Source organism: Giraffa tippelskirchi, chromosome 13, assembly GCF_054371585.1.
Source record: "Giraffa tippelskirchi isolate mGirTip1 chromosome 13, T2T-mGirTip1v1.2.pri, whole genome shotgun sequence".
Taxonomy (NCBI): Eukaryota; Metazoa; Chordata; class Mammalia; order Artiodactyla; family Giraffidae; genus Giraffa; species Giraffa tippelskirchi.
Window position 1 is genome coordinate 3,187,457 of NC_137287.1, and position 19,221 is coordinate 3,206,677.

The 19,221-nt window shown below is 52.5% G+C and overlaps 1 protein-coding gene and 1 pseudogene across 2 annotated transcripts in view; both read right to left on the reverse strand.

The window, feature by feature from the left end:
• The window catches only part of MMD2 (monocyte to macrophage differentiation associated 2), a 57,677-nt gene extending 47,612 nt beyond the window's left edge, over positions 1-10,065 (reverse strand). Inside the window, exon 1 of one of the 2 annotated variants that reach the window (XM_081552713.1) lies at positions 9,858-10,056. In XM_081552713.1, the coding sequence (XP_081408839.1) occupies positions 9,858-9,904 (47 nt within the window). In that variant the 5' untranslated portion in view covers positions 9,905-10,056. Of the gene's footprint in view, positions 1-9,857 lie in introns of both variants that reach the window. The other variant, XM_081552712.1, reaches the window with a different exon arrangement.
• LOC145531468 (FUN14 domain-containing protein 2-like) lies at positions 6,032-6,931 on the reverse strand (annotated as a pseudogene).
• Positions 10,066-19,221: the final 9,156 nt, after the last annotated feature.

The window sequence follows — 19,221 nt, forward strand, 5'->3', positions numbered from 1 at the left end:
AATATCCAGACACAGAGCAAGTGGGCTTCTCGGGGACACCGCTCCGGCCCCACAGCGTTGGGGGTGGGCCCGTCAGTGAATGAATGAAGGAGGCCGATGACGGTGTGTTCTGAGAGCCCTGCCAGGTCCGGCCAGGGTGTGGGCAGTGGGAAGGACTCAGAATTCTATTCCCTGCATCCGGCAGGGAGCAGATATCCTATAAAGTGCCGCGTGTGAGACTCTCACCCTGCAGCTGTAGGTGACTACTGTGACAGCTGATGGTGACTGCTGGCATCTGTCAGGGTTTCACGGGAGGCAGAAGGGCAAAGCAGAGGCCAGGTGAACCCAGGTGTGAATCCTACCGACTGCGCTACAACCTCGGGCAAATCAGACAGGAATGAAAACTGCGGCTACTTCCAGGGCGGCCACGGGTCAGAGGAGATGATGTACAGAAACTGAGGGTCGGGACTTCCCTGGTGCTCCCAACGCAGGGGGCCTGGGTTCGAACCCTGGTCAGGGAACTAGATTCCACTTGCCGCAACTAAGAGTTTAGGATTTCGCATGCTGCAACTAAAAAGGTTCTGCTTACCACAACTAAGGTCAAAGATCTTGAGTGCTGCAACTAAAACCTGGAGCAGTATTTCCCTGGTGTCCTGTGGATAAGAATCAGCCTGCCTGCGCAGAGGATCCAGGTTCGATCTCTGGGCTGAAAAGATTTCACGTTCATTGCGGCTACTAAGCCCTTGGGCCACAACTCCTGAAGCCCTCGAGCCTAGAGCCCATGTTCCACAACGAGAGAAGCCACTGCTCAACACACCTAAGAAAGCCCACTTGCAGAAATTAAGACCCAGTGCAGTCAAACATAAATAAATAAATTTTAAAAAATAAACCTGGTGCAGCCAAATAAATAAATAATTTTTTTTTTTTTAAGTATGGGTCATCTATCTTCGACAAAGGAGGCAAGAATATACAATGGAGAAAAGACAATCTCTTTAACAAGTGGTGCTGGGAAAACTGGTCAACCACTTGTAAAAGAATGAAACTAGAACACTTCCTAACACCATACACAAAAATAAACTCAAAATGGATTAAAGATCTAAACGTAAGACCAGAAACTATAAAACTCCTAGAGGAAAACATAGGCAAAACACTCTCCGACATAAATCACAGCAGGATCCTCCATGACCCACCTCCCAGAATATTGGAAATAAAAGCAAAAATAAACAAGTGGGCCCTAATTAAAATTAAAAGCTTTTGCACAACAAAGGAAACTATACGCAAGGTGAAAAGACAGCCTTCAGAATGGGAGAAAATAATAGCAAATGAAGCAACAGACAAACAATTAATCTCAAAAATATACAAGCAACTCCTGCAGCTCAATTCCAGAAAAATAAACGACCCAATCAAAAAATGGGCCAAAGAACTAAACAGACATTTCTCCAAAGAAGACATACAGATGGCTAACAAACACATGAAAAGATGCTCAACATCACTCATTATTAGAGAAATGTAAATCAAAACCACAATGAGGTACCATTTCACACCAGTCAGAATGGCTGCTATCCAAAAGTCTACAAGCAATAAATGCTGGAGAGGGTGTGGAGAAAAGGGAACCCTCTTACACTGTTGGTGGGAATGCAAACTAGTACAGCCACTATGGAGAACAGTGTGGAGATTCCTTAAAAAACTGGGAATAGAACTGCCATATGACCCAGCAATCCCACTGCTGGGCATATACACCGAGGAAACCAGAATTGAAAGAGACGCGTGTACCCCAATGTTCATCGCAGCACTGTTTACAATAGCCAGGACATGGAAGCAACCTAGATGTCCATCAGCAGACGAATGGATAAGGAAGCTGTGGTACATATACACAATGGAATATTACTCAGCCATTAAAAAAAATACATTTGAATCGGTTCTACTGAGATGGATGAAACTGGAGCCCATTATACAGAGTGAAGTAAGCCAGAAAGAAAAACAACAATACAGTATACTAATGCATATATATGGAATTTGAAAGATGGTAACGATAATCCTATATGCAAGACAGAATAAGAGACACAGATGCATAGAACAGTCTTAAGGACTCTGAGGGAGAAGGTGAGGGTGGGACGTTCTGGGAGAATAGCACTGAAACATGTATATTATCATATGTGAAACGGAACACCATTCCATGTTCGATGCATGAGACAAGGGCTCAGGGCCGGGGCAATGGGATGACCCAGAGGGATGGGATGGGGAGGGAGGTGGGTGGGGGGTCCAGGAAGGGGAACACATGTAAACCCATGGCTGATTCATGTCAATGTATGGCAAAAACTATTACAATATTGTAAAGTAATTAGCCCCCAACTAAAATAAAAAAAAAAAAAAGAATTAAACAACAACAACAACAAAAAAAAATAAGTATGGGTCATCTCCCTCTACTCCATGAAGCCCTGTCCCCAGGTAGCCCAGCAAGACAGAAGCAACCATGAACCTCACCTCCCCACCCACCCCTTCTCCATCCACCCAGACACCTGCTGAAGTCAGAGAAAGCTTTGCCAACATGGAAGGGATTCTCTGACAGCCCCTGGATCTTCAGAAACTTGCTTCTTACAAACTGCCTCAGAGTTTCTCTGGAAAGAGATGCACTGGATCAGAGTAACTGTGACATACATAACCACGCTCTGGAGCACCAACTGTAGACCAGGTACCTCGCCAGATGCTTCACGTACCTCATCTTAATCTCCTTAAGGACTGCCAAGGTTTAGGAAACCTGTGACCTCCAGAATTCAGAGTCCCGGCTGGAGCAGGACTAAGTAGCTTTGAAGGGACTTCAGGCAGCAAGACAGGACTAAACCTACAGAAGGCCTCCCACGGCCAGCACGAGCGCCACCACCCCCACCTGTCAACCTCACTTACAAAGGGGAAAGTGGGGCTCAGGGAAAAGCCCCATGCCCATGAGAAGGAGCAGAGAGGAGCGCAGAGTCACAGCACCGGCCCCTGGCTCCTCCTCCTTCCCCAGGAGGCTGCCATGGAAGGAGTGAGAGCCAATCTCTGACCTTAGGAGCAACTCCAAACAACACGGCAGGACCTGCGCTGTGAAGGGGTGGGGGTCCCCAGCCTGGTTACTGTCATCTGGGCAGTCGGTGATCCTCATATGGACCTGATGACCAGGGCAACACTCTGAATGGACAAAGGATCGAGTGTGCACTGCAGAGACGCTCCCGCAGCGAGACTGCACAGAAGCAGATCCCAGGAAACAACCTGAGTGTCCCACAGAGGGAAATAATAAAATAAAGCAGGGCGTGATGGTGAGCTGGGATATGAGGCAAAAGCCCACGTCAAACTGCGGCTAGAAGCAATTATGAAAGACGAAGGAGAAGGGAGTATAGCAACTCAATTTTTAAAAATCAGGATACATTGCTAGCTGTAGGGAATCTATAGAAAAAAAGACTAGAAAAAAAATCAACACATTTAAAAGTGATGACCTCGGGACCATGGGATTGAGGGTCTGCTGCTTTCATTTTTATACCTACTTCCCAGGATTTAAAAACTTTTCTCCAAGGAGCATGAGCTACATCTACAACCACATTGCTATTTTATAATGACACCCCCTCCCCCAGTTTAAGGTCACACTGCATTAAGCCAAAGAGGACACCGGTGTCTGCACAGCTTGATTCAATCATCTAAAGTCAGGAATCCCTGGATTGACAGCCAGGATCCACGCAACAGATTTTGATTGGTGACTACTTAGGTGCCAGGTGTTGTTCTGGGCACAGACAGACAGATGGGACTTCACTCCCGTCTCCCTGCAGTGAGGTGTGGCCTCATGGGGCTCGCCCAGGAAATGTGAGACCTTGTTGCCTTCCAGGACACATAGAACCAAATTTATTTTTCTTCTCAAGACCCTGGACTTCCCTGGTGGTCCAACAATTAAGAATCCATCTGCCAATGCAGGGGTCACAGGTTCCATCCCTGGTCTGGGAAGATCTCACAAGCCATGGAGCAACTAAGCCCATGCACCACAATTACTGAGCCCTAGAACCGTGCTCGGCAACAAGAGAAGCCCCTACAAGGAGAGGCCCATACACAAAAACTAGAGAGAAGCCCTCACTTGCCACCGCTAGAGAAAACCCTCACTCAGCAACGGAGACCAGCGCAGCCGAAAATAAACAAATAAAAATATTTTTAAAAAAGAATTACAAAGACCCAGAAGCACCCTGTGTATCTTTCTCTCCCTCCCTTAGCGGTGACCGCTAACCTGATCTTGTAATCATCACTTTCTCACTTTTTGCATACCTTTCTCTGCATTCCTAAACCACACAGCTGGTTTGTGGAGTTTCGAGTGTTACCTGATTGGAGTCATGCTTTATTCCGTGTTTTGCTATCGTTCGACACATCTGTGTGATTTATCCAATACACTCTCTGGAACTGGAGTTCGTTTTCATTGCAGGATTACTATTCCACTGTATAAGGACGCCCTGTTCAATCAGCGTGGATCTCTGGGCTGTCTCCAGGTCTTGCTTACCATGAACAACGCTGAGGAGAAGTTTCTGGGCCATCTCCCCCTAGTGCACATGTGTGCAGTTTCTCTGGGGCAGACACCCAGAAGAGAATGGCCGTGCCCAGGTTCACATGATAATTTCTGTTTTCCAAAGCAATTATAACAGTACTGTCAGACTTTCAAAATACTGAATACAAGCACGGTGTCCCAAGAGCTCTTACTTTGCATTTCCTTGATCACCAACACCAGTGAGCAGTTTTTCACATGCTTGCTGCTCATCGTTCCAGAAATGACTCTCTTTTCCCATTTTGTATTGGGTCGTCTTTTCCTTATTGCAGTTCTTCATAGATTCTGGATATTAAATTTTTTTGGTCATGCTGTGTGGCTTGTTGGATTTTAGCTCCCCAAACAGGAATTGGGAGAAGGCAATGGCACCCCACTCCAGTACTCTTGTCTGGAAAATCCCATGGACAGAGGAGCCTGGTAGGCTACAGTCCATGGGGTCGCTAAGAGTCGGACACGACTGAGCGACTTCACTTTCACTTTTCACTTTCATGCACTGGAGAAGGAAGCAAACAGGAATTGAGCCCAGGCAACAATAGTGAGAGAATATAGTCTTACCCACTGGTGGGTTGTTTTAGTCGCTAACACAGGACCAGCTCACAGGTCCAACTCTTTTGCGACCCCATGGACAGTGGCCTGCCAGGTTCCTCTGTCCATGGGATTTCCCAGACAAGAATATTGGAGTGTGTTGTCATTTCTTTCTCCAGGGGACCTTTCTGACCCAGGATCAAACCCCAGTCTCCTGTGTCTCCTGCACTGGAGCCACCAGGGAAGCCCCTGAACCACTGGACCACCATGGGATTCCTGACTCTAGGTGTTAATTACTTGTTGGTTAAACGTGCTGCTAATAAGTCCTCCAAGCTTGTGGCTTGTCTTCTCTTGTTTTCTCGGCACTTTTTTTTCTTGCAAATAAAAATGTATAATTTTCTATTGTAGTTGAGTTTATCAATCTTTTATAGTTTGTACATTTCAGTGCCTTCAGAAATCTTTACCTAGCCTGAAGGCCAAAAGATACTGTTTTAAGTTTTCAAAAAGTTTTCAATTTTTTTTTTAAATTTCACTGGTAAATGTTTTTTCATGCTTAAAGGAAAATGCATTCAGTTCCTTTCCATGCAGAACATACGGTATCTTATATGCTTGTTATTTCTTTTCGAAATCAAGTTTGGGACAACTTTGAGGACCCACTCACCGTCCACAGAGGGCCACCTTGTACCATGTTCTGATAAGTGTCTTATGTAGGGGAGAAAGGAATATTCTTTTGCTGACCTACAGATTAGTCCAAGGGAAGTGTGTTAGAAAAGGTAATGTCTATCGTCTCTCTGGTTGTGGTCAAGCTCGCCGTAGGGTCGTTATCAGGGTAAACCAACAGACGCCTACAGAAGCCATTCAGATACACCATGACAGGTAGGAAGCCACGGGAGAAGAGAAGGAGAGACGTGCTGGTCTAGGGTGGAGTCAAAAGGCTGCTGGCTCGAAAACACAGGAAAAACGGAAGTGAAGTCATCCTCTTTGGGATGTCCTGCCAAGCAGAAAGCCTCCAAACAATCCACCAGTCGCTAGAACATTCTTCTTCTCAAACAACACCAGCTACTATGCTTTGCTCTTGACCTGCAGCTTCCCTGGTGGCTCAGTCAGTAAAGTCCACCCACAGCGCAACGCAGGAGACCTGGGTTCAATCCCCGGGTCGGGAAGATCCCCTGGAGAAGGAAATGGCAACCCACTCCAGTATTCTTGCCTGGAAAATTCCGTGGACGGAGGAGCCTGGTGGGCTACAGTCCATGGGCTCACAAAAAGTCGGACACGACGAAGTGACTTTCTGCTTTCTTTCTGCGTAGGTATCCGGTTGCTCTTGCGGATCTTCAGCTGCTCCTCGGCTTTCTCCCCGTCCTTCTCTACCCGCTGCCAGTCCACTTTGATGGAGCCAGTACGGTTCACAAGCTGAACGGGAAGAAACCCACCTCCCAAAGCCGTCGCAGCCAACCTCCCCACCTGCTGGAACGTGACAGCCGCGCCCTGTCCACTTGCTGTTCAGTCACTCAGCCGTGTCCGACTCTTTGCGACCCCATGGACTGCAGCACGCCAGGCCTCCCTGTCATTCACCAAGTGACATCTCCAGTTAACAGCTGGGTTGCCACACTCTACATTTCCGGCTGAAGGTTCAGATTCCTGCCCAAACAGCATGTGCCACCATGGCTGCTTTTTAGCAAGTTCTGCAAGCTCCGGGGACTCAAAATTTTCCTCAGAGTGTCCTTGACTGGCTCCCGCCATTCCGGTGAGCTCGTCTCGCGATAACATCTGCCGCGACTCCGAGAAGGAAAACGCGTGGTGGCGCGCAGGCGCGAGCTGGCTTGCGGCACGTGGGGACGGACACGTCCCCACAACCAGAGAGACGATAGACATTACCTTTTCTTCCCACCAGGAGACGGACAAGACCAGGCAGGGCTGGGGCGTCCACTCCTCTTCCGTCTGCAGCCAAGTCTGTGTGCTCGTGCGAGACGTAAGTTGGTGGAGTGTTCACTCAAAGGCAAGGGGGACCTGCAGCCAAGTCTGTGTGCTCGTGCGAGACGTAAGTTGGTGGAGTGTTCACTCAAAGGGAAGGGGGACACCCTTCCCTTTTTTCTTTTTTTGGCTGTGCTAGATCATCATTGCGGCATGCAAACTTTTGTTTTTGGCACGTGGGATCTAGTTCCCTGACCAGCAATGGAACCCCCGTCCCCTGCATTTGGAGTGCAGAGTCTTAGACTTCGGGCCACCAGGGAGATCCCCCACTTGTTAATCTGTAATCCATCCCCCCATGTGATGGCATTTGGAGGTAGAACCATTGCGACATAATGAGATCATGAGGGTGGAGCCTTCATGAATGAAATTAGTGCCCGGGATCCGAAGAGGCCAAAGAGCTGGCCCGGTGTCTTTCTAACACATGAAGAGATCAGTAGTCTGTAACTTGGAAGAGGAAGACCCAGACCATGCTGGCACAATGACCTCAGACCTCCAGCCTCTAGAACTGTGAGGAATAATTTTTTGCTGTTTATAAGGCACCCAGTCTATGGTACTTTATTATGGCAGCCTGAATGGATTAACATCCATATCTCACCCTGGAGGATATTCTTGTCCTGTTCAATATGGCAGTCACTGACCACCTGTGTGTGGTTACTGAGCGCTTGAAATATAGCTAGTTCAAATTGAGATGGGTTGTAAGTATAAAAAAATACACCAGATTCTAAAGACTTGTGGTTGGAAAAAAAACTAAAATAGCTCATGAGTAATTTGTTTATATTATTATATATTGAACGTCCTTTGGATAGAAAGAGTTAACTTAAATATATTTTCATAATTAACTTCACCTGTTTCTTTTTACCTTTTTATGACACTGAGTTGGGACATAAGCTACACATTAAATTGGACGACCAGTAGGAAATTTAAAACTACCTCTATGACTTGTACGATATCTCTACTGGAGAGAACTCGGTTATATTATTAAATTCACTCAATCACAAAGCCTTGATTATGGCCCTAATATGTGGACTGGACGGAAAAGAACAGAAGTAGTTCTAATCGATGCACTCCGTCTCCTCACTGGGCTCATCACCCAGAGAAGGGTCATCAGCCCCAGCATGAAAGAAAGGGCTCACGGTCCAGCCCTCAGCCCAGCTGGAGCTCTATTCCATAAGAGAGCGGGCAGTACCGGTGCCTAAATCTAGCAATATTTACACCAACCCTCCTGTCCTACCGATTATCCAGCAGAGGTCCAGAGAGGTTGAGACACCTCCCCAAGATCACACAGCAGGTGTGGGACAGAGCTCCTTCCCGGAGTGTCTACATGTGTAGCCTCCAGTCCCGGGTGTCCACCTTCCCCTTGAGTGAACACTCCACCAACTTACATCTCACACCAGCACACAGGACCCTTGAAAAAAGCCTAAGAAAGTCCGAGTGTCCACACCGGAGGAGACCTCACAGATCTGTGCAGCCAGCCCCACCCACCTTCGCGCCAAGAGAAACTCCACAGCAATTCCCACTAGCATCCCCTTTCCAGCGGGACTCCCCAACTTTATGAAGGAGACACAATGCCTCTCCCTCCAGGGGAAACAGGGATGAGACTGAGGGGGAGAGGACCCACTGTCCCTGCCCCCAGCCCAGCTCAGCCCAGCCTCTGGGGCCAAGCTGCGTGTGCTCCCTCTGACGGGAACTTGCGGAGACGTCCTGGGACCAGGCACCCTCAACAACTGCCGGGAGACAAGGAGCCGCGTTGTGCCAGGGCAAAAATGACGCCCGCCCCCTCCACCCCCAGAGGCGGGAGGCGTGGGGGGAGGGCAGGGGCAGGGCAGGGCGAGTGTCCTCTGCCAGAACAGGATCCCCCGGGGCAGGAGACAGAAGCCAAGGCTGCACCCCCAAGGCCCCTGGGGGCCAGTTTTCATCCAGCTTCCAGGCAAGCCCACCCTCCCAAAATCTTAAGAGCCGTTTAATATTCCCTCCCCGCCCCCAGCCCCTTAATTGGGAATCTGAGGACAGGACCTTAGCTTCCACTAGGCAATCTGAAATCACCACTTTAGAAGACGAAACCGAGGCTCAGGAGGGACCACAGATTTCATGTCATGAAAAGGCCAAGACGTACAGGTCCTGGCCCTGAGCCTCAGTTTAGTCACCCGAAAAGAGCACTTACCCATTTGTCCTGCTTGCTGTGAGGGTGGTCAGGGGTGGTGAGGGGACAGGGGTGCTCAGGGGGACAAGGGTGGTCAGGGTGGTCAGGGGTGGTGCGGGGACAGGGGCAGTCAGGGGGACGGGGTGGTCAAGGAGGACAGGGTGATCGGGGAGACAGGGGTGGTCAGGGGGGACGGGGATGAGTGGGGACAGGGGTGGTCAGGGTGGTCAGGGGTGCTGCGGGGACAGGGGCAGTCAGGGGGACGGGGTGATCAGGGGGACGGGTGGTCAGGGGAGACAGGGGCGGTACTGGCCAACGCCTTTCATCATTAACAAAAGCTCCAGGTAGCGACTGAGCCCGTGCAAAGTGCTTTCAAGGGATCATCTCACTTGGGGACGCTCGTTATCCCCGCCTTGCAGACCTGGAAATCGAGGTTCCCAGAGGTGAAGTGACTGGCCCCAAGGCACCCCGCTAAGTGTGTCTGAGGCGCTGGGAACCCGCGCGCCTCCCGGGTCCAGGGCGCAGAGCTCACAAAGACCGCGACGTCTCGCGTCCGGGTTCTTCCGGCCCGGGGACAGGGTCTATAGGTCACCCCGAATTCTCGAGGCGGCGGAGGGGGACAGGGGGCGCGCTGGCCGCGCGGGGAGCCGGACCCGCGCCCCCCGCCCGCGCTCCCCCGCCACTCACCTCGCGTACTTGGTCTTCTGGAAATCCAGGAGCCGCGGGGCGAACATCGCGGCGGTTCCATCGGCCTCCAGCCGGGGGCTCCGACCGCGGCAACTCGGAGAGGCCGCGGGGCGGGAGCAGCAGGTCGGCGGGCGCGGGGCGGGGGCGGCCGGGGGCGCGCGGAGCTGAGCTGGAGCAGAGCCGGGAGCCGCCGACGCCAAATCCCGAGCAGATGGTGGCGGGCGGGGCGGGGGTGCTCCGGGCCAATCGCCTGAGTCCCCGCGGCCCCGGCCCCCTCCCCGCGCGGGGCGGACCCCTCCCGGCCTCGCTGGGGGCGGGGGCCCTGGAGGAGAGGGGGGGGCCCAGGGGGCGTCCGAATGCAGCCCCTTCCCCCTCACTCCCCGGGCCGCCTCCTCCAGTAGTTCTTCCAGCCAGAAGACGGCCTGTTAGACGGAGCCACGCTGCCCTCGCCTTACTGTTCCCCCCTCGCCCGCCCCCGCCCCGGCCGGGGCCGGGCTGCAAGGCGAGCCTGCCCTGCAGCCCCTCGCGTGCCTGGCCCCAGAGGGTACTTGTAGCTCGGGAACCCCCACCGCCTTGACGCCCCTTCGAGGCTCCATGGCCCCAAGGGTATGGCCGCAGTATCTGGGGAACCCCCCCCAACTCCCAGAGGCTATGATTCTGGGGACCCTCGTGATCCTGAGACAGGGGCGCAAGCGTCTGGGCATTTGGTCGCCAGATTCCAGGTACCCAGGATCTGCCCACCCCCACCCCGGGTCTGTACAAAATGCAGCTTTCTGCTTTAGAGGACCTTGGCTTGGATGATGGGCTCTGCAAAACCACCTACTGGAAGAGGCGACACCCTGAGGGGCTGCTGGAGGGCAAGCTAGCCTCCGACAGGGAAGGACAAGTCCCCAAATAGAAGGACAGGCCATCCCTTCACACCCACACACCTCTCCCTCCTCCCCTCCCTTCCCAAGCCCCAGCTCCTTGCTACTTTTTATAACCAGCTTTATTTGAGATCTTACTACACAGTCAGAGAATAATCCCACCCACATCCTCTGCCCCAAGGTAGCTGGAACAAGAAGAAAAAAGACAAAGGGACTCCATCAGATTCATTTCTGGGTTCCAGACGCTGAGCACACACACCTGGAATGGGTAAGGACCAGAAGGGTTGCAGGTATATGCATTCAGAGGCCACAGCGGGGCTGGGGGGCAGGATGGACAAGGGAAGGGATCCAGGAGTGCCTAGGAGGTAAAATCCACCAGACCCTGCTGATGGAGGATTAGAAGTAGGGGATGACCCCTGGGTTTCTGGCTGGCCCTGATGGGTGGGTATTGATGCCACTTAGCTTCCCTGTTGGCTCAGGTGGTAAAGAATCCGCCTGCCATGTGGGAGACCTGGATTCTATCCCTGGGTGGGGAAGATCCCCTGGAGGAGGGCATGGCAACCCACTCCAGTATTCTTGTCTGGAAAATCCCCATGGACAGAGGAGCCTGGTGGGCTGCAGTCCATGGGGTCGCAAAGAGTCGGACACAGCTGAGCGACTGAGCACAGCACAGCACAGGGAGGGGGCGGTGAAAGGAGTAGGAGGAGACCAGAGGGGGAGCACCAGGAGGCCCGGAGATCGTGAATGGGGTTTTGGCCAGGTGAGCTTGAGGTCAAGGTTGGCATGATTGCCAAGGGATGAAGCCAAGCATGCCAAGCATGGCAGCCAAGGGATAGATGTGTGGGCCACAGGGTCTGGCAGGGCTGAGGGTCCAGCCGGTGAGAAGGGGCCAGGAGGGCTGGGCTGGAAGGAGCCCCGTGGATTCGACTTGCTCTCTGGACTTGCTAAGGCTGTGACTTCCAATACAGTGGCCACCAGCCTCGTGCAGCTGTTTACATCTTACACTGAGTGAAAATCAAATAAAATTGAAAATGCGGTTCCCAGGTTACTCCAGTTGTATTTCAAGGGGCTACCATATCAGACCACTGCCAACATCATGGAAGGTTCCGTGGGACCCCACGACATGAGACGATCATGGAGTCAACCCCGGGATGTGAGCAGCATTTAAAGAGAAAGCGAAGTAGAAGAGACACAATGGGAACAGGTCACATTCAAGAAGGGCCTTCCCCTGTGGCTCAGTGGTAAAGAAGCCATCTGCCAATGCAGGAGATGCAGGTTCGATCCCTGAGTTGGGAGATCCCCCTGGAGAAGGATCTTGTATTCTTGCCGGGAAAATCTCATGTACAGAGGATCAAGGCAGGCGACGATCCATAGGGTGGCAAAGAGTAAGACAAGACTGAGCCTGCACACACATTCAAGAAACTTTTGTTTGTACACACCTGGGTCCCAGTTGGGATGGAAACTGTGTTTCTTACGGGGTCTCGTGGTTAAGATGCGGGGGGTGCTCACGGCGGTGTCGGCCAGCGCCTCTGTCCCCTTGTATACAGGAGGGAAAGAGAGGCTGAAAGGGACCAGGGGACCCTCCCCAGGTCACACAGCCTGAGGAGCCCCGCTCTGCAGGCTCCAAGCTCACTGCCCACACAGAACCTCCCATTCCCAGGAGTTCTTGGACCTCCAGGAGCCCAGAGCAAAAGTGAGGCAGGTGAGGCCGAGCCCTGCATACCGTGGCCATTTTCCCCTGACGACCTCCATCACCATTGCTCTGACCCCCACTTCTGCCCCCAGCCTCACCGTCAGCTGCACCAGGACACACCTGTCCCCAAGCACCAGCCAGACCTCCTCCAATGCCCACCTCAATTTCCAAAAAAAAACCTAAAAACGCCCCTGTTGGCTTTTCAAAGGTGAGAGTCCCCCACTTTCTGGGGTAGCCAGGCCCCGGCTCAGGATGTCCGCTGCTAACCACAACCCCAGAGGCCCCTTCAGAGTCGCTCAGAGAGGGAGGCCTGGACCTCCCCACCGCCGGGTTCGCTCGCCTCGTCCCAGCCCCCTACGGTCGACCTTCAAGCTGGTCTTGCCAGTGGGCTCAGCAGGGCCCCAGAGAAGACCCCCGTAAGGAAACACGAGCCTAGAAATGGATTTTCTTTTCCTCCAAGAGCAAGAGAAGTTGAATAAAAAATAAGTTACTATTTTTACCACCAGGATCCAGTTGTTATAGCAACCGAGGCCCTGACTCCTGCACCGGAGTCAGGGTTGGGCTGCACGTGAGAAAGAAGATAGGTGGGCTCCGGGGGTGGCAGGGGCTGGTGGACAAGCCTCAGGCCCCCGCCCTCGGGGCAAAGGACCCGGGTCTGCCCCACCCCTGCCCCGAAGGGAAGTCCAGCCCTGCTCGCTGCTGACCCTCCTTGCTGCTGACCCTCCTTGCCGCGGTAGGAGGTCCCTAAAGCTTCTCCTTTTGGTGCAAGCCCGTGTGTGTGTGTGTGTGTGTGTGTGTGTGTGTGTGTGTGTGCACGCGCGCCTGTGCGCTAAGTTGATTCAGTCATCTCCAACTCTGTGCAACCCCATGGACTATATAGCCCTCCTGGCTCCTCTGTCCACGGGATTCTCTAGGCAAGAATACTGGAGTGGGTTGCCATTTCCTTCTCCAGGGGATCTTCCCGACCCGGGGATCAAACCGGCGTCTCTTGCATCTCCTGCGTTGGCAAGCGGGCTCTTTACCACCAGCACCACCTGGGAAGTCCCGCCTCCTGCTGGCTCTGTGGTCCCAGGCTCGGCCCAGCCTTGTCACCAAAGCCTGGTTGACCTCTCCTGGGACTGGGCAACACGCCTCATCTCCAGATGGGACCTGGGCCCCACCACGGTGACAGCTCACAGGCCGAGACGGTCAGCCGCTCAGCCTTGCCTGGCCGCAACCCCACTCGCGAGGTTCCCTCCGTCTCTGCTGCTCCTCCTCCGGTTGGTCCCCCAAACCCCAAAGGTGGTACCAGCACTACCCCCCAGGCCAGGCAGGACAGTGCCTGGGAAGCTCTGAAGTGGCTTCCCCGGGGCTCAAGGCCAGGGGCTAGCACTCCAGCCTCAGCCCCCCCACTTGTAGAATCGGGGTGGCAGCACCCACCTTGCTGAATCACCAGGGAACAAAGGCGGCCTGGACTTGATTTGATTATGGGAAGTCTGTTTCCCCTGAATCCTCTCTCCAGTTTACAGGTGAGGAAGCAGGATCAACCAAGTTAAGCCACACGGCTAGGCTGAAAATCACAGCCGAGTCTGTCTAAGCCTGGAGCCCCTGCACTATCGAACAGATGTTGATCACACACTCCATGCGTCCCAGCAATTCAGAGGGGCAGAGTGGGAAGCAGGTGGGCGAGATAAAGCCTGCCCAACTGCCCATGCTTCTACCCCCTTCCTTGGAGCCCTGACATTCCCCATCACCCAGATCAACCCCCAACCATGGGGCCATCTCTGCCGGGGGCCCCCCAGCACCCTCTGATCTGATCCTCCTCCCTCTCCCTCTTGGTAACATTAATCTCCAACGGTAGATATGAATGGGCACCTACGATGTTCCTAGCAGGGTCTGGGAGCTAGAAGAAGGCACAGTCCTGGCCGCCTAGAGCGTGGGGTCTGGTATGATGATCGCAAACCATTCGTTTGATGCTCAAGTGATCAATTTGAGTACCTGTCACCTGCCTGACTCGTCACATACATCATCGCATGGATCCTTTCAACAGTCGGACAGTGATTCCCGTTCAATTGACTGACTGAGGCTTGGACAGGAGGCTGGGGACCGACAGGAAGGGTGGAGCCAGCTGTAAACCCACACCGACCTCACAGCAAACCCCCTGCTTGTCTCTAGAATTTCTCTTTCAGTCTCCCAGGCTCCCAGCTTGAGGCACCAGGTGGATGTAGGAGGCAGGCCTGGGGAAAGCAACAGCCACGGCTCGGGTGAGGTCTTGGGGAGGTGCGGGGATGGAAAAGAGGAAGCGGCTTTGCCTCAGGGGCCAGGACTAGGGGAAGGCATTTCAGCTGAGGCTGTTCGATGGCTGGACCTGGGCCGGGAGGACCGGGGCAGCCGCGGGAGGAAGCACCTTCTGGGCAGAGGGAAGGGTGTGTGCAGAGGCAGCCTGGGTGAGGGGTCTGGACAACACCCTCTGGGCACCTGAGAGGCAATGGGTTTTAAGCAAGGGTGTGGGCTCGTGGCCCTCTCCACACTATAGAGGATGTAGCGGTGCTGCTCATAGGGGACCAGCTGCCATTTAGGGCAGAGACACCCAGCTGAGCAGAGGTAGCAGAGAATAGAGATGCTGGGAGACAGAATCCATATGTCTTCAAGGGCTTCCCTGGTGGTCCAGTGGTTAAGAGTCCACCTACCAGGGCAGGGGACACAGATTCGACCCCTGGTCCAGGAAGCTTCCCACGTGCCGTGAGGCCATGTGAAGACGGGATGCCACGGCTGCTGAGCCTGGGCACCCTAGAGCCCATGCTCCAGGCGAAGCCCTTGGATTGCAACGAGGGGAGGCCCCTGCACGGCCATGAAGACCCCGCACAGCCAAAAGTAAACAGTAAATAAAGAATGTCTTCAAGTGGAAATGGAGGAAGAGAAGTCACGAGGGTACCCCCCCCAATTCCCAGCTGAGACCCAGCTTCTCGTCGACAACGCCACATTTCATCAAATCTAAGACACCATCCAGGTAAGGTGCACTTCTGAGTAACACTCAGAAAGGTAAACTGCTGGCAATTAATTTTGCCAACGTGGTATCATGAACCTTTTCAGGCATACTGAGTTCAGAGAATGGTATGGCGAACACGCATATACACACCACCCAGAATCTATGGCTAGCATTTGGCCCATCACGTATCTACACCTCCATCCATACATCATTCTATCTTTTTTTGGGAGTGCATTTCATAGTGGCCTGGAGTCATAATAGACACTAAGGTACATATCATTAGCTAGAGTTGAATATATGTTTACAGTTCTTTTTTAGGAGAAAACCTACTACAAATCTTGAGCCAACATTCACAGGTATTTGATAAGAACATACACACGCATAAACCAAATTCTTTCAAAGATATGATCCCCAGAAAGTTCCTTCATGTGCCAGTCAACCTCCACCCCCCACTCCCAAGGAAAACCACTCTTCTGGTTAGTTTTGCCTGTTCTAGAACTTCATGTACAGTCTGTACTCAACATAATGCCTTTGATGTCCTTTGATATCCTTTGATCTTTAGCGTAACGCCTTTGAGATTCATCCAAGTTGCTTCAAGGATCAGTAACTCGTTCCTTTTATCACCGACTCCGTTCCCCAGGGTGTGGGCATACCGAAGTTAGTATGGGCACTCCACTGTTGACTGACACCTGGGCTGTTTCCAGTGTCTAGCTGTTATTGCCAATAAAGAGGTCATCGAATGCTAAGACACATCCTGATTTCAGGGCTAAAATGGGAACTACAGTACGAGCCGATGTGAATTGAGAGCTTACTACCTGCAAGGTGTGTGGTTTGCACAGATTCACTCATTTCATCTTTCAGCGTCCCTTGGTAGATTTCCCTCCGTGTTGTACAAAGAGGGAAATGGAGGGAGAAAGAGGTTCAATCACATGCCCAAAGTCAAACAGCGTAGAGAGAGGGGGTCAGGAGGCAAAGCCAGGGAGGATGGGTCCACGGCTTAATTTCTGGGCTGCCCAGCCTGGAGGCGGGGATGGGGCACCCGATGTGCCTGGGTCGTACCCCAAGAGTGCGCCACTACTGATCGCCTGTATCTTGAGGGCCCTGAAAAGATCCAGGCCTTGTGGGGGAGGCTATAGACTCTCCACGGGCCAGACAGGCCCTGGAGTGGAGGGAGGACTCCGGGAAGCTTCCTGGGGCAGAACGCACAGGCCCACCCAAGTGCCGCCGGCTACAGAGAGGGGGTGAGACCAGGGGCCCAGGACCTGCCCTCCCCCACTGGGCTTCAGGGGCCCAGCAGAGTCCTTGGCAGGCCAGCACCCCTCCCTCCCACCCCTTCCCTACCAGAGCAGCCTCTCTAAAATGCAGACCAGATCAGGCCAGTCTCCCTCGTCCTTCCGTGGCTCCCCATGGCCCTCAGGGTGGAGTCAGGAGAAAAGGGCCTCACCCACCATCACAGTGAGTCAGTGCCTCTAAAGTCCTCCAAACACGCATGGCTTTCTCCCGCTCTGTGACCACACGGATGCTGTTTCCTCTGCCTGGAACGCCTTTCCACCTTAATCTGCCTGGCAGGCCTCGATTTGTTCTTCAGACTCAGATCAAAGGGCTCTGCGGGAGCTTTTGGGAAAACAGCTTCTTCCTTTGTGCCACCTTGGAGCCAGTGTGTGTCTTATCTATATATTACATATGTATATACATGTATACACGTGTGTATATGTGTATTGTGTATATGTATATACATGTATGCGTGTACGTGTGGTGTATATGTATGTGTGTATATACGTGTGTAATGCATGTGTGTATACATGTACTGTGTATATGTGTGTAGCTGTATATACATGTATATGGATGAAATTATATAAAGATGGTTTATGTGTGTGTGTTAGTCGCTCAGTCGTGTCCGATTATTTGCGACCCCATGGACTGTAGCCTTCCAGGCTCCTCTGTCCGTGGATTCTCCAGGCAAAAACACTGGAGAGGGAAGCCATGCCCTTCTCCAAGGGATCTTCCTGATCCAGGAATCGAACCAAGGTCTCCTGCATTGCAGGCAGATTCTCTGAGTCACCAGAGAACCAAAGTGGTTTATATATACATGCATATCTCAGATTTTATGGTACATTCCAGATTTTACAACCTACATTCAGTGTGTGCGTAACTGCTGGAGTGTTGGTCTAACCAGGCCGCTCCGTCCTCTGTCATCGGCCGAACCTGGGACTCGACCATTCATCCCTCGTTCAGGCCACCGTGTGCCGCGGCCTGAGCCTGACACAACTGCCCGCCCAGGGAGGCAGGGTTGGGGGCCGGGGAGATGGCTGGGGAGGGGGACTCTTCCTCCTTTCCAGCCCTGACCCCCTCCCTCAGCAGCCAGCTTCAGAGCTTACCAGAAAGGAAAGGAGCAGCTCCCCTTGGCTGGGTTCCCAGGACGTAGGCTCTCAGATGAGCTTAGTGAGGGGATTTATTAAGGTACTATTTTTGGGGTGGGTGGCAGGGCAGGGCGAGCCCCTGGGCTGCAGTAAAGCCTTGGCTTCAGCAGGTCCCCAGGGGCATTCTGAAGCTGGGGAGACCCTCCAGGAGTGAGGGAACTGGGTCTTCACACCCCATCCGTCAGTCACAGGGTGCAGCTGCAGGAAGCGGAAGAGGGTGGGCGAGGCAACCCCGGAGGGGCCTGGCAGCGTGGAGGGTAACTCTGATTGGGGGTCTTGCGGCTCCCAACTGCCGGCTCCGCCTGGGTCCCCTCACTCTCTTCCCTGTCTCCCACCTCCTCCAAACACATTGCTCCTCTCCTGACTTAGCTAGGGGTCCAAACCCCGAACCGCCCCAGCAGCAGAGACCATGGCTGGAGGAGGGCCGTGGGGGCTGTCAGGGGTCTGGACTTTGTCCTCCAGACACCTCTTATCTCAGCCAGGTGATCCATAGGAGGAGAGATTCGGTATTACTTCTCTGTTTGCAAAGTGCCCAAGGGCATCATTTAAGTGAAACCAGTCTCATGTTCAAAGAGACCACTAGGGCTGGAGGGACCTTCTGAGAGAAAGAAGCCAAGCTCAAAGCCAGGCTCTCCAATGACCTGGGGTCCTAGATGGAGGAGGAGAGGAGCAGGAGAAGAAGGAGACGGTATTCCTGCTCTAAAACTGTAAAACTGGAACTTCCCTGGTGGGCCAGTGGTTAGGACTCCACCCATCCAAAGCAGGGGGCTGGGTTTGATCCCTGGTAGGGGGACTGAGATCCCATATGCCGTGAGGCATGGCCAAAAGATTTTGAAAAATAATGTTTAAAAAACTCTTAAGATGTAAATACAGCGATACCAAAAGAACGAAGTTGGGGTAATTCTGCTAGGTGATTTTGATTTACTCTAAATCTACACTAATCAAGACGTTATGAACAGGAGAAAAGAACAAACATACAGACCAGTGGAATAAAACAGATCCTCTGATTTTTGACAAAGACGTCAAGGCAACTGAATAGCAGGACAGTCCCTTCAACAAATGGTGTTGAAAAATTGGACACCCGTGTGCAAAAATATTGTTGCCTCCATATCTCATATCATGTACAGAAACGAGCTCACAGGCATCAGTGGTTTCTGGGGGCTGGGGACCGAGGTGGCTGAATGTGACAGCAAAGGGATATGAGTAAATTTTAGGGGTGATGGATTTGTCCTAGATCTCACTCCTGAGGGTGATTACATGACTGTATTAACCTGTCAAAACTCTTAGCACTGAATGCTTCACGAGAGTGTATTTTGCTATATGTAAATTATACTTTAATTAGACTGAGAAGACTTAAAATACATGTAACAGTATAGAAAAAAAGCCACATTGTTGTACCTGCTGGGTGTGTGTGTGT